This window comes from Pipra filicauda, unplaced genomic scaffold (assembly GCF_003945595.2).
Source record: "Pipra filicauda isolate LSUMZ 115617 unplaced genomic scaffold, ASM394559v2 scaffold749_size132029_pilon, whole genome shotgun sequence".
Lineage (NCBI taxonomy): Eukaryota > Metazoa > Chordata > Aves > Passeriformes > Pipridae > Pipra > Pipra filicauda.
The window spans coordinates 115,332-127,985 of NW_024104919.1; the positions used below are offsets into that span (position 1 = coordinate 115,332).

The 12,654-nt window shown below is 53.6% G+C and overlaps 3 protein-coding genes across 7 annotated transcripts in view; 1 reads left to right on the forward strand and 2 right to left on the reverse strand.

Moving 5' to 3' along the window:
• The window catches only part of LOC120324888 (ubiquitin carboxyl-terminal hydrolase 42-like), a 6,899-nt gene extending 6,841 nt beyond the window's left edge, over window positions 1-58 (reverse strand). The window contains exon 1 of the mRNA XM_039389597.1: window positions 52-58. Coding sequence (XP_039245531.1) covers window positions 52-58 — 7 coding nt within the window. The remainder of the gene's footprint in view (window positions 1-51) is intronic.
• A 1,895-nt stretch (window positions 59-1,953) lies between these two features.
• On the reverse strand, window positions 1,954-4,271 carry LOC113987594 (class II histocompatibility antigen, B-L beta chain-like). The gene is made up of 5 exons (XM_027720463.2): window positions 4,187-4,271; window positions 3,400-3,669; window positions 2,537-2,818; window positions 2,131-2,237; window positions 1,954-2,025 (listed from the first exon to the last, which is right to left on the reverse strand). The coding sequence occupies exons 1-5, from the start codon at window positions 4,269-4,271 to the stop codon at window positions 2,017-2,019; spliced, it is 753 nt and encodes a 250-aa protein (XP_027576264.2). The 3' UTR covers window positions 1,954-2,016.
• Window positions 4,272-10,004: 5,733 nt separating this feature from the next.
• Window positions 10,005-12,329, forward strand: LOC113987597 (ubiquitin carboxyl-terminal hydrolase 42-like). 5 transcript variants are annotated; one of them, XM_027720467.2, is made up of 5 exons: window positions 10,006-10,153; window positions 10,734-10,843; window positions 11,427-11,627; window positions 12,014-12,121; window positions 12,197-12,329. In XM_027720467.2, exons 2-5 carry the CDS (start codon window positions 10,819-10,821, stop codon window positions 12,301-12,303), a joined length of 441 nt encoding a protein of 146 aa, XP_027576268.1. In that variant the 5' UTR covers window positions 10,006-10,153; window positions 10,734-10,818; the 3' UTR covers window positions 12,304-12,329. The 5 variants fall into 5 exon arrangements, with proteins under 5 accessions (XP_027576267.1, XP_027576268.1, XP_039245533.1 ...); XM_039389599.1 differs by having other exon boundaries at window positions 10,142-10,153; window positions 10,468-10,843; XM_039389600.1 differs by lacking the exon at window positions 10,006-10,153 and adding an exon at window positions 10,268-10,537.
• The last annotated feature ends 325 nt before the right edge of the window (window positions 12,330-12,654 follow it).

Below are 12,654 nucleotides of genomic sequence, written 5' to 3' on the forward strand. Positions count from 1 at the left end.
AAAGCCAGATTTATTCAGCATCACAGACCCCGGGACTTTGCTTGTCCCCACCTGTCATCACTGCCTCCACTTTTCGGCTCTGACTGGAAGCAGGGGACAATTTCTGAGTGCTGGCCCTCAGTGGGACCCATTAACGCCAGGAGAAACTGTGGACTTGGATCTAACTTGGAATTCTTCAGAGGTTTCTTGAACTTGCTCTTTGTCTGATGTTCAGGGACTCATCCCCAACCCCCGAGGGTCATTCAGTGCCTGGGGCTGTGTCTGTGCTGCTGAGCTGGGCCGGGCTCCTGGCACACAGGGAGCTCCTGGCAAGCGGGCAGCGCTGCAGAGACAGCTCTGCCCAGGAGCAGCTCCTCTGCACAGCCCAGCAGGGCTGAGGGCACTGCCAGGGCAGCTCAGGGACACCAGCAGGGCACAGACAGAGCTTCAAGGGGCTCAGGGTTGGGAGGGTGACTGAGAGCTCCCTGCAGGAGGAATCTTGGCAGGGCTGCACACGGGCAGTCTGTGGCTGCAGGGCAGTGCAGGGGCAGCTCCTGGAGGCATCTCCTAAAGCTGGCCCAGCCCCAGCCGATGGGATGGGTGAGGAGGGGGCTGTTGGGGGGCACTTTGGCAGAGCTGTGAAGCCGGGGGTGCAACCAGGGGTGCCCAGGGCTGTGGGGCAGAGCAGGGTCCTGCAGCCCAGGGTACTGCTGGGCAGGGACTCTGCTGCCTGCCAGGGGCAGCTCTCAGCCGGCCCAGGGAGCTGCTCCAGGGCTGGGGGAGAAGGGCTGTGGGCAAGGAGCAAACCCCAATTGACAGGGGAAGGCAGGGCAGGGCCCTTCTGCTGTCGAGACGGTGCAGCACATGTCAGGAATGATCACAGCTCCAAATGACTGCTGGGGGTTTCTAAGAGGAATTTTCAGGAAATGCAGCAAGGCAGGGTGTATCGAGGAGGGGTTACTGTATCAGGGAAGTCCGATATATACAGACATGAAAAACGGACACCGTTGCTAGCTCAACAAAAAAACCCCAATATTTATTACAAAAGATGGCCAAAAAAAAAAATGAACAAACCCAAAAGGAGGAAGGAGGAGAGAAATAAGCCCCCAGTTACCCAGCTGTTGCCCATAAAGTTCTCTTACCGACCTAGCAGGCCTATAATTACCCAGAGCAGAAGCTGCATCCTTGGAGAGTCAGTAAGTTCACAAACTGGCAGGTGTCCCTGCCAAAAGGCAACGTTGTCCTTGGTGTGAAGTTAGCTCTTCCCAAGAAAACACTATTCTACTTTTATACAATTAACTGAGTGACCACAGCCTCCCAGGTGTGGCCAGCACTGCCCAGCCCGAGGCCCTCAGTCCCACCCCTCTATTCTAATATTTTGGGATCTGGACATGCCCAAACCCTTCTGTTTTCACAATTTTGGGGTCCTGGGAGTACCTAAACTTCTCTTTTCCAGGATTTTTTTTGAATCTGGGAGAGCTCAAACCCCCCTGTTCGTAGGGGTTCAGGAGGCTGACATTTGTCCAAACCCCCTTTTCCTAGTATTTTGAGGGTCTGAGAGTGCCCAAACCCCACTGTTCCCAGGATTCTGATGGAGTCTGGGAGTGTCCAAACCTTCTTTTCCAATATTTTGTGCTCTGGGAGTGCCCCAAACCCCTGCCCCTCAGATTTTTAGGGTCTAGGAGAGCCCATACCCTTGTGTTACCAAGATTTTTGAGGTCCTAATGTTCCCAACCCCCCAGTTCCCTTGTTTTTCAGACACTGATGGTACCCAGACTCCTCTTTTCCAAGACTTGAGGAGCTGGGAGTGCCCAAACCCCCCTGTTCCTGGGATTTTCAGAGCCCCCTCAAAGCCTCAGATAACCAGGACTGCAGAGAACTGGGAATCTTTACTGGGAAAACTGGAAGCAGCCAGCTGGGGTGAGAATAAATGCAGGGAAGGGGGGACACATGACCCCCCCAAACTCAGCGTGGGGCTGGACTGGGGGGTCCCAGCTGGACCCGAGGCCACGGGGAGGGGCTGCGGCCGCCGGCGGCTCAGGAGCTCTGTGGGGAGAGAAAAGGGGGTGAGAGCGGGGTGGGGAGGCAGGGGGGGCACAGAGACTGTGGGAGAGCAAGGGGGGGAAAAAACCCCCGGGGACCCCTCTTTACCTTCTCCCGCAGGTAGAAGCCGAGCCCCAGTGCCAGGAAGACCAAGCCCAAGACGAAGCCCCCGACCCCCACCAGGATCTTGCTGCGGACGGTGTCCGGTGGCATCTCTGGGGGGACCCGGGGGGGTCAGCACCCCCAAAACCTCCTCCCACGCACCCCCCAGCACCCCACAGAGCCCGGCCCGCTCTCCCCCAGCCCACCCTGCACCCCATGAAACCTCCTGCCAGTCCCTTCCCAGTCCCTCTGCAATCCCACCAAGACCCTCTCAGCCCCTTTAGGACTCTCCAACCCCCCTCTTATCAGCCCCAGCACCCACCAAACTCCCTCCCAGTTGCCCCCAGTTGCCCCCTTTCCCCCCCGGCCCCCCTGCCAGTGTGCCCCCGGGGCTGGGGGGGCCGGGCCGTACCCCAGTGCCGGCTGAGGGGGTGCTCCAGGCTGACGTGCTCCACCTGGCAGCTGTAGGTGACCCCGCGCCGGGGGGGGATTTCCAGCAGCACCAGCACCTGGTAGCTCCAGTCCCCGTTGGGGACCACGTCGGTGGAAAACACGTCCTCCAGCACCTCCTGCCCATCCTGGAACCACCTCACCTGCACCGGCGCAGGGTAGAAATCCATCACGGAGCAGAGCAGGCGGCCGGGGCCGGGCTGGGAGCTCGACGGCACCAGCGAGATGGACACGCTGGGGGGCACTGGGAGGGACGGGGGAGACACTGGGCTCAGCTGGGGGCACTGGGAGGGAGGGCAGAGGGCTTGGAGGGCGTTGGTAGGGATTTGGATGGCACTGGGAGGGACTGGGATGGTAGTGGGAGGGACTGGGAATAGAGCGGGGGAGAAGGGCATGGGCTGGGGGGCACTGGGGAGAGAGCTGGGAGATGTGGGAGTGAAGTGAGAACGACTTGGAATGGAGTGAGAGTGTCTGGGAGTGGATTGAGAGGGACTGGGAATGTCTCGTCTGGACTGGGAAGGAAGCGATCGGGACTGGGAGGCTGAGTCGTGGTGAGGGAACTCTTCGCTTTGGGTCTGCCTGGCAACTGGAGCGTCATCAGAGAGACGCGCTGGGATTGGCTGAGGGGCGTGAGCTCGGTGGCCCCAGCGGGGTGGAGACGCGGGGGGGCACTGGGAGAGACTGGGATGGACTGGGATGGACTGGGAGGGGGCAAAATGCCACAGGACGGGCACAGGGAGTGCTGAGGGGTCTGGGGTGATTCTCAGGGAGAGTTTGAAGGGCTCTAGGCAGGGGCCGAGGGGACCCGCTCTGTCCAACGCTCACCTCTCCTCTCCACGCTGAACGAGCTGAACAGCTTGTAGTTGTGCCGGCAGTGCCTGTCCACCCTAGCCCGTATGTACTCCATCCATCCTTGGTTCCGGTTCCCGTACCTGGCCAGGATCTCCCCATACGGGGTGTCCCCCACAAAGACCCCCACATCGCTGTCAAAGTGCATGAACTGCTTCCGGTTGTAGACGAACCTCTGCACAAACCTCACCTGCTCGGTGCCGTTGATGAAGTAACACTCGCACTTTGCCATGTGCTGGAACACCCCTGGGTGTGCAGGACACAGGACAGGGGGTGCCCCGTCCCCACCCATCATCCCTCAGCCCCCCACAGCACGTTGGGAGCTCAGGGGGCCACCCCGAACCCTCCTTTCCCACCCCCCTCTGCCCCACGGACGCCCCAGCACCGGCTCTTGGCTGGGGGGGAACCCCCCCATCAGCCCCCGAGGATGGACAGGGGGATTGAGGGACCCACCTCCAGTGCGGATCCGACCCCCACAGAGCCCCAGGGAACCGATTCAGGGCTCAAGGGACACCCAGGGACCCCCATGGCACCCCTCTGTCTGCTCTCCCACACCCCCTTGCCCCCCTCTCCCACCCCTTTCCCACCGTCCCCCCAATCCCCAGACCCCACCCCCTCCCTCACTTTCGGGTTCCCATCCCTCTCCCACTCAGTCTGGGCCTTCCAACCCCCCTCGCACTCACTTTTGGGGCTCCCACACCCTCTTTTCTCCCCTCTTTCCCCCCTTTCACACCCGACCCCTCTTCTCGCCCCCCCTGCTCACCCGACAGCTCCTCGCCCGCAGCCGGGGGGGCTCCCAGCACCACCAGCACCGCCAGCACGGCCCCAGCTCCCCGCACACGCTCCATGCCCAGCGCCGGACAGCTGCTGACAGCCCCAAACCAGCCGGGCGGCGCCGTGTTGGGGGGTTTGGGGCGCGCTGGGCTTGGCTGAGGGCGCAGTTGGGGCCCTTTTTTCGAGGCGTCTTCCCGGCGACTGATGAGTCATCAGCGCGGCGCGCTGGGATTGGGCGCGGGCGGCGTGGGCGCTTTGGGATTGGCTGAGGGCCGTTGGGGGCCCCCGCGGCAGCCCCGGGGCTGGGGGGTTCGGGGGGGTCCGTGGGGGAGGGGGAAGCTCAGGTGAACCCAAAAATGGGCATCCAGGGAGAGCAGAGAATTGGGAAGCTTTACTGGGAACATCGGGAGCAGTCGGTTGGTGTCAGAACAAAAGCAGGTATAGGGGGACACACGACCCCCCCAAAATCAGCGCGGGGATGAATTGGGGGGTTCAGGCTGGGCCCCCTCATCCCTCTGAGGACCCTCTAAATCCCTTCTCAGCCTTTCCATTTTCCCACAAAGCCACTCCCATACCCAAAAGGCTCCCACAAAACTCCCTCCCAGTTGCCCCCAGGACTCCCCAAAGCCCCTCTCAGCCCTCCCAACACCCACCAACCTCTTCTCAGCCTCTCCATTCCCTCCCAGACCCTTTCCCTTACCCCCCAAACTCCCTCCCAGTTCCCCCCACGGCCCCCAGAGCCCCTCACCCCCCTCCCAGTGTGCCCCCGGTGCTGGGGGGGCCGGGCCGTACCCCAGTCCCGGCTGAGGGGGTGCTCCAGGCTGACGTGCTCCACCCGGCACCGGGGGGGGATTTCCAGCATCCCCAGCACCTGGTAGGTCCAGTCCCCGTTGCCTCAAGAGAGCGCGGAGGAAAAGACTCCAGGCCAGGGGAGTGGATGAGATGAGATAAAGAGAGCAGGTCCTTTAGTGGAGCCTCAGGCCAGGGGAACACACACGACGGGCACCCCCCAGGCAGTGGCTCTGGGATTTTAGAACAAGGTCCATCCAACCCCAGATCTCTCCACCCCCCACTTCTGCCCCGTTCTGCCCCCGACACACCCCTTTGGGAATTGGGCTTGGGGTCTTTGGGACCCCTTCTTCCTCAGCTTCATCTTCTTCACAGCTCCCACAGTCCTTGGAGCTCCTCCAGAGTTCTGGGCTTGAAGGTGGCTGTGTCTGTGTGATGTCTTCTGGTCCAAGCTTTTCTACAATTCTACCTTGAAAAGAAGACTAAACACGCTAACGGGATTTAGAGGGGTTGATATGGGATGGGGTAACAGGGTTGGGGATGTGCAAACATTATGCTACAGGGTAAGGGATAGAATGCAGCTCCATTAAAATCTACAATCACTACACCACTACTTCTAAAATCTACCAAAGTTAAAAATTCCAAAAAGCTCTGAGGCATCACACCTCTTCTTTTACAGTTCTATCACAACTTTTTATAAGTCAATCATATTATATTATAGATCTCCATTTCTATGTTGTTTACGTACACCTTTTATATATCTTTATATACCTTTTATATACCTTTATATACCTTTTATAAACCTTTTAATGCCTTAATAAAATCCCAGGGATCTTGCTTGGAACTCCCCGCATCCAGGGACTGAGAGGATCTCCCTGAATAACTTTCAGTGGGCACTGGAATCCTCAGGGTCCTGGAACCCCTGGACCATCAACAGCTTTGTCCCTCCAAAGGGGTCCCAATTTGTTTCCAATGGTTCAGGAATACAAAATAAACCAAATACCAGTTTCCAAAACCAAATCAACTTATAAGTCCAGAAATCACAAGTTAATATCCAAAATAGCAGAAAGGATTTCTTCAAGATTCTTTCTTTGCAACCTGAAGTACCCATCATACAAAAGAAACCAAATACCTGTTTCCAAAACCAAATAAACCAAAGACCAGTTCCAGAACCAAATAAACCAGTCAGTCCAGACTCCCAAATTAAGATCCATAATCATGGCTGGGCTGCATGAACGAAGATTTGGGAAGGGCTCTGCCCACATTTGCTACAAGCACACTGGTGGCTAAAGAGGCCAATATGAGACAGACACGTCCAGTTGCAAAAGGCAGAGCAGAAAGACTCCTTGGATGGGATCGACAGGACACGGTTCTGTCTGCGTTGTCTTTTCTCCTCGATGGTGATCCTGCTGCGTTCTCAAAGGAAGCAGCAGCGTTAGAGATGGGGTGTCTCCAGACCTCCCGACTGGAGGCCAGAGTAGACCAGTGATGGAGATCAATGTGGCCAAGGCTGAGATGTTGTTTCAGGCAGTCCTTGTATCTCCTCTTCGGGGCTCCTCTCTTGCGGCAGCCGGTGGCAAGTTCACCCCAGAGCACGATCTTAGGGAGGGGGGGGTTGGTCCTTCATCCTGGAGACGTGCCCTGCCCAGCACAGCTGTGTTCTCAGCAACATGGCCTCAATACTTGTGACTGCTGTCTGTTCTAGAACAGATGGATTGGTCACATCATCTGACCAGTGGATGTTTAGGATTGTACGGAGGCAGCGTTGATGGAAGCGTTCCAGGAGTCGCAGGTGGTGGCTGTAGATGACCCATGATTCGGATCCATATAAGAGAGTAGACAGCACAATGGCTCTGTAAACACTGATCTTGGTACTTTTCTTCAAGTGTTTATTTTGCCAAACTCTTTTATGGAGTTTTCCAAAAGCTCTCTATGCCTTTGCTAACCTGTTGTCCATCTCTCCGTCAATCTCACCATCCGAGGAGATGAGGCTCCCGAGGTAATTAAACTGCTGGACTGATTTGAGCTCTGACTGGCCAATGGTGATATGGGGATGATGGAAGACTTCCTGAGGTGCAGGGTGATGGAGAACTTCTGTTTTCTTTAAGCTGACTTCCAGCCCAGAGAGCTCAGCAGCCTCAGCAAAGCAGGATGTTAAACGCTGCAGAGCTGCTTCTGTGTGAGCGACGAGGGCGGCGTCATCAGCATAAAGCAGCTCCTGGACAAGATGGTTTAAGGTCTTGGTGTGGGCCTTCAGTCCCCTTAGGTTGAAAAGGCTTCCATTGGTACGGTATCAAATGTAGATACCATCCTGATCCTCGAGGTCTGCCGTGGCCCTTTGGAGCATCCTGCTGAAAAAGACTGTGAATAGGGTTGGAGCGAGAACGCAGCCGTGTTTTACACCGTTCTTTATTAGAAAGGGCTCAGAAAGTGCATTGCCATATCTGACTTGGCCGTGCTGATCCTCATGGAGTGAGATAATCATTTTAAGGAACTTGGGGGGACAACCTAAATGTTCCAAAATCTGCCATAGGCCTTTTCTGCTCACAGTATCGAAAGCCTTGGTGAGGTCAACAAAGGTTCCATAGAGACCCTTGTTCTGTTCCCTGCACTTCTCTTGCAGTTGTCTGAGAACAAACACCATGTCTGTGGTACTCCTGTTGACTCTGAAGCCACACCGACTTTCAGGTAGAATTCCTTCTGCTATAGTGGGTATTAGTCTGTTCAAGAGTATTCTTACCAGGATTTTGCCAGCAATGGAGAGCAGAGTAATACCCCGGTAATTTGAGCAATCTAGTTGGCCTAGTTCCCAATGGCATACCACAAATTCGTTACATTTGGCATGGAGTGCAAGGCCCCCATGTTTCCAGACTTCAGGGGGAATTCCATCAACCCCAGCTGCCTTGCCGATTTTCGCCTGCTGTATGGCCTTGAGGGTTTCTCCTAAAGTGGGGGCAGTATCCGATTCGTATTTCACCACTTACTGTGTGATGGACTGAATTGCTGAGTCTTGGACTACACAGTTGGTACTGAAAAAAGTCTGAAAGTGTTCAGATCATTGATTCAGAATGGAGGTTTTATCTGTTAGAAGTGTTTGACCATCAGCACTGAGTACTGGGCCTTGGACCTGGTATGCAGGCCCATATGCATAAAAAGGTCACCTGAGAGGTGTAATGCAGGAGTAAATGCAGAGACTTTGTCTGGGTAAGGGATACAAGGAGCCTCCCCAAGGAGGACAGGGATAAAACCAGCTGCTGCAAGACGTGATGAAAAAAGCCATCCAAGCAAAGTCATGCCCGAGCTGGATGCCCCAAGTATAAAAGAAGAAACACCTCGGAGTGGAGCAGGAGCCATATGAACTGTGCTGAGCTGGGCAGGAGTGAAACCACCTGTCCTGAGAAGAACTGAGTAAAACTTGATGCCCCATTCCAGGCAGGGGCCAAACCAGGCAGGTCAAGTGTTGTTAAATAACAACCAGCTGCATCCTTGGCGCATGAGAAACACTATCTGCCTGCTGAGCAGAGGTTACACCAGGTGTCCAGAGGACTGCCTGTTGCTAAACACCTCTGAAACTGTCGGGATAAATAGGACCCTCTAACAAATTGGCTTTTTACTGTTAGAAAGCAAGTGATTACTTTTCTTTGCAGCCCTGCGTGTGCATGTGGCTGACAAAAATCCTGCCTCCGTCCTGACAGCAAGACATCGCTTTTCACCTATTTATACAGATTTGGCAAACAAAGAAATTAATGTTCATTGCTTCCAAATTACATCACTCACTCCCTTTCATTAATTAGTATTCTATGTGGTATTGGTTATTAATTTCTCACTTCCTACTGTAATAACTTCATATCTTTAATCTTTTCTGTATATTTTCCCTCCCCTAGGGATTTTCTGACACAAATGCTGAGCCTTTGTTAGTCTTCTTCTTTAGCTGCTGGTTTCTGCAGAAGGTCCTTGTAGTCCATAAATCTTGTGTTCCAGATCTCCTCCTTCAACAGGACATCTTTCTCTGACAGGCTTTCTCCACTGAAGCATAACAGGGTTAACTTCAACAAAACCTACAGTTTTAGGACTTTTCCCAGGTTGTGTTCTCCCAAAGGAGCTTATGACAATTTTTACTCCATGCTGGCTAAAGTTGATTTAAGGCTGAACGCACCGCCTATGATGTGTGTTAAAAACAACTAATCAAAAAGTTAATTAGGAACACTAAAAAAATTAGAAAAGTTTGATGATTTCCAACAAGCCCCAAACAACATAGGCCAAGTGCAGCAGGGACAAAACTGTCTCTATCCATTGATGCCAGGAAAAGGCAACAGTAGTAAAACTCAACAGCCACAGGTGCTATTAAGCCGGTATTTGTTTATTTCGGCGCCGGACGTGCAGGGGACAGCTCCGCCTAACACGCGCGTGCCCTCACCATCCAGAGTGGGAGTCTGGCTAAAGTTGCGGCTGATCCAAACCTAACCAACCCTAGCGGCAGGAGTAAATGTGAAGCTGCTAAAAAGCCATCCAGGAACGTTTTCAGAGCTTGAGGACAAGACAGCAGCTGGGCGGGGGCCAGCAGCCAGCCAAGGTCCTCCCAGCGCAGCCTCTGAAGGGTTCCTTTGGCAGTCCCAGTTCAGGGTCAGCCCATGGTTGTACCCTGGGGGCAGATGAAATTAATTGGAAATGAACCCATAAGAGTCCAGGTGCTTTACTAAGAGTCTCACCGATAGAAGTGGCAGTGAAACCCTCAGCGTCTTGGGGGCCAGAAAAGCTGTGACCTGGCTCAGTTACAGCCCTGAGCAGGCTTTTACTCCTCAGGCCGTGTGGCTCAGGGAAGGTGTGGGAGCTCTGTCAGAGGATGACTAGCCCTTTGCCACCAGCACGGGGGGAGGTCCAGTGGCTTCCACCTGGCGGACGTGCCATGTGGGTTCCTGTGCCCAAGAACCATGTGGTTCCATGTGGTTCCATGTGGTTCCATGGGGTTCCATGTGACCCCATGTCACAAAGGGGCAGAGATGTGGCACCCATCCGGTATCCTGAGGAGCGCGCCAACGAAAATCAGTTGGACAGAGTTGGCCTTCGGGATAACTCAGCTCCTTCCTTTGCTACTTGTGTGCCTGCCTTTTTTGGATGGTTTATTGTTTACTGACCATTTCTCCTCAACTTTCCTCCTCTTTCAAAGGTAATGCTTTGACTTTTGGCACAGATCATAGAGCAGGGTATAGGGGATAAAAGTATAGGCTGATTTATACCTTCCGAGCTGTAGGCTGAGCTGTTACAACTTTTATAGGCTGGCCAGGTATGACCTAGGCTAGAATTCCAGTTTGCTGATTCTTGGGTTTTTTTCCATAGCCTAGGATAGGTAAGCAGGGAGGTGACTGTAGTCTGAGGGGATGGGCTCAGCCCACCTTGATTGCTGTGGGAGGGAGGGAGGCAGAAAAAGGAGAGCAGCAAAGGCAGCAGTTAAAGTAGTGGCTGAAAGACGGTCACTCCTAGGAGGTGGGAAAGCCAGAGGGCTCTGTTGCTGAAGCAGTGTCAGGAGAGCAGCAGGGCCTCTTCAGAGAAGGTACCGTACATTGGAGCATTTCAAAAGGGCCTTTGAACCCGCTGTGAGTTGGTGCCCCGCGCCTGATCATAAGGGCGTGAGCTGCAGCTCAGCAGCAGTTACGAGCACCACTGAAAGACTTGGTGGGGGATGCCGTTCTGCGTTTCTTTAGAGTTTTGATACTTTCGGTGAGCTACAGTAATTTCTTTGCAACTAGGTGACGGGATTGGTGCTGTTCTCTTTCTGGAGAGAAAGACATCCTTGGTCATCTAAAGCATTGCACTCTCTTCCTGAGAGAGGCAATGGCCACAGCAGGGAACGACTCCTGTGAGTAATAGCTTCACCAGCAGGTTTGGACTTTGTGAACTGCCCCAGGCAACTGACATGGCTGGTGGTCAAATCCCAGAATGATGTGCTCACAACCTAGAGTGATCTCTGGGATGTTTCCTGAGAGCAGTCCAACTGACCCCCGCGTTTACAATTAGACCCAGGAAAACACCTTTTGTCGCTCCTCTGACACTAGGTACAAGACTTTGAAAGCTGCCATTGCTCGTAGAGAGGTCTGCCATCCTTTGGGTTACCTTCCGTGCTCAGTATTTACTTGTTTTCAACAAGTTCCAATCAGGAAAAGGGATGGCTTCACTGATAATCCAGTCTAGAACTCTACTGAGAAAGGAAGGTAGCCTGCGGCCCAGAAATCAGATGGTGGGTTTGTTGGACTCTCAGCAACGTAAACAGGGGAATGGATTTTTCCAAAACAGTAAATTTAAATGGCACTGTTTAAGCTTCCCCTGATGTTGTTGGGTTGGCAGTTGAAGCAGATGGTCCTGAGCGCTCCTGTAGAGACCTCACTGTTTAAATATGCCTTTGTGCCTCGTTTCATCTCTTTCCAAATGGAATTTCCCTGCAGTCATTGCCGAGGGAATGACTCCGCCACAAAGGATCCTCTTTCCCCCCGAGAAGATTTGCATGGTCTGGCAGCAAAGACAGAGTGCTGGAGCAGGACTCCGCAATGTGGGCAACACATGCTTCCTTAATGCTGTCCTGCAATGCCTGACATACACCCCGCCGCTGGCCAACTATCTGCTCTCCCGGGAGCACAGCCAGGCCTGTGAGTACTCTTAGGGACATCTCCCTGTGAATGTGTTAATCAAATCCCAAGGATTCCCAGAACCTGAAATTTGATTTAGGAGAAAAGCAGCCCTTTGTCAGCCCCAGAACTTGTGTTCTTTGTACACTCAGGAGCCACCTGTCCTGCCCAGCTGTCTTATTCTTCATGAAGGCACATCTTTCTAGCTCTGGGTCTCTATTCCTGCAAGTTAAAACCTCAGTTTAGCATTCCTCTGAAGAACATTTTCTATGCACTAAAACGTCCCGTGCTTGTTGAAACACTGGGAGGAGTGGCATATTGCACTGGAGTGGGAGTGGAAGAAGAGGAGTATTCCACCACGAGGGATATTTTGCTAACCAGAGGACCTTCTCTCCCTCCCTCCTCAGGTCGCCAACAAGGCTTCTGCATGATGTGCATCATGGAAGCGCATGTTAACAAGGTCCTGCGTTCAGTCAGTGCCATCCTGCCTTTGGCTGTTCTCAGGGCTTTCAGATGTATGTGATTTCAGGTTCTTTGACAGGTTTTCTTCCCTTCCTGTAGGAGACAATAACTAACTTCCTGTTTCTTAGTCATAGGAGAACATTTTCAGCTTGGCAGGGAGGAAGATGCCCATGACTTCTTATGCTGTACTGTCAATGCCATGCAGAGAGCTTGTCTGAGTGCAAGCAACGAGTAAGCACAAGCAAGTTACCTTTACAAAGTTCTGAGCCCTTAGGACTCCTTGATGTGGCCTCATCAAGGAAAACCTCCAGCCGGGGCTTGGAGGAAGTAATGCTCCTGAGTGTTTTTCTCATCAAATGAAATTACTACCTGCATCATTCAGTGCTGTCACTCTGTCAAATCTGAACTACTCCGTGTCTGTCCTTTACTGGGCTTCAGGCTGCGGCCCGGATGGAATCTGCTACTTGCCTGGTCTCTGATGTTGACTCCTGTAGATAAGAGGACTTAAAGAGGACCTCCAGGAAAGATGGGGAGGCACCATTTGTCAGGGAATGTAGTGACAGGATGAAGGCTATCAGTTTCCAGC

Bases quoted from the DNA above. Each gene is read 5' to 3' on its own strand.
- LOC113987594 (XM_027720463.2), bottom strand. From the start codon at position 4,271: ATGGAGCGTGTGCGGGGAGCTGGGGCCGTGCTGGCGGTGCTGGTGGTG. The intron at 2,819-3,399 runs GTGAGCGTTGGA...CGTCCCTCCCAG, and splicing joins GTTCAGCGTGGAGAGGAGAG to TGCCCCCCAGCGTGTCCATC. The intron at 2,238-2,536 runs GTACGGCCCGGC...GGGTCCCCCCAG, and splicing joins CCCCCTCAGCCGGCACTGGG to AGATGCCACCGGACACCGTC.
- LOC113987597 (XM_027720466.2), top strand. From the start codon at position 10,102: ATGGTTTATTGTTTACTGACCATTTCTCCTCAACTTTCCTCCTCTTTC. The intron at 10,154-11,426 runs GTAATGCTTTGA...ATTTCCCTGCAG, and splicing joins ACTTTCCTCCTCTTTCAAAG to TCATTGCCGAGGGAATGACT. The intron at 11,628-12,013 runs GTGAGTACTCTT...CTCCCTCCTCAG, and splicing joins CCGGGAGCACAGCCAGGCCT to GTCGCCAACAAGGCTTCTGC.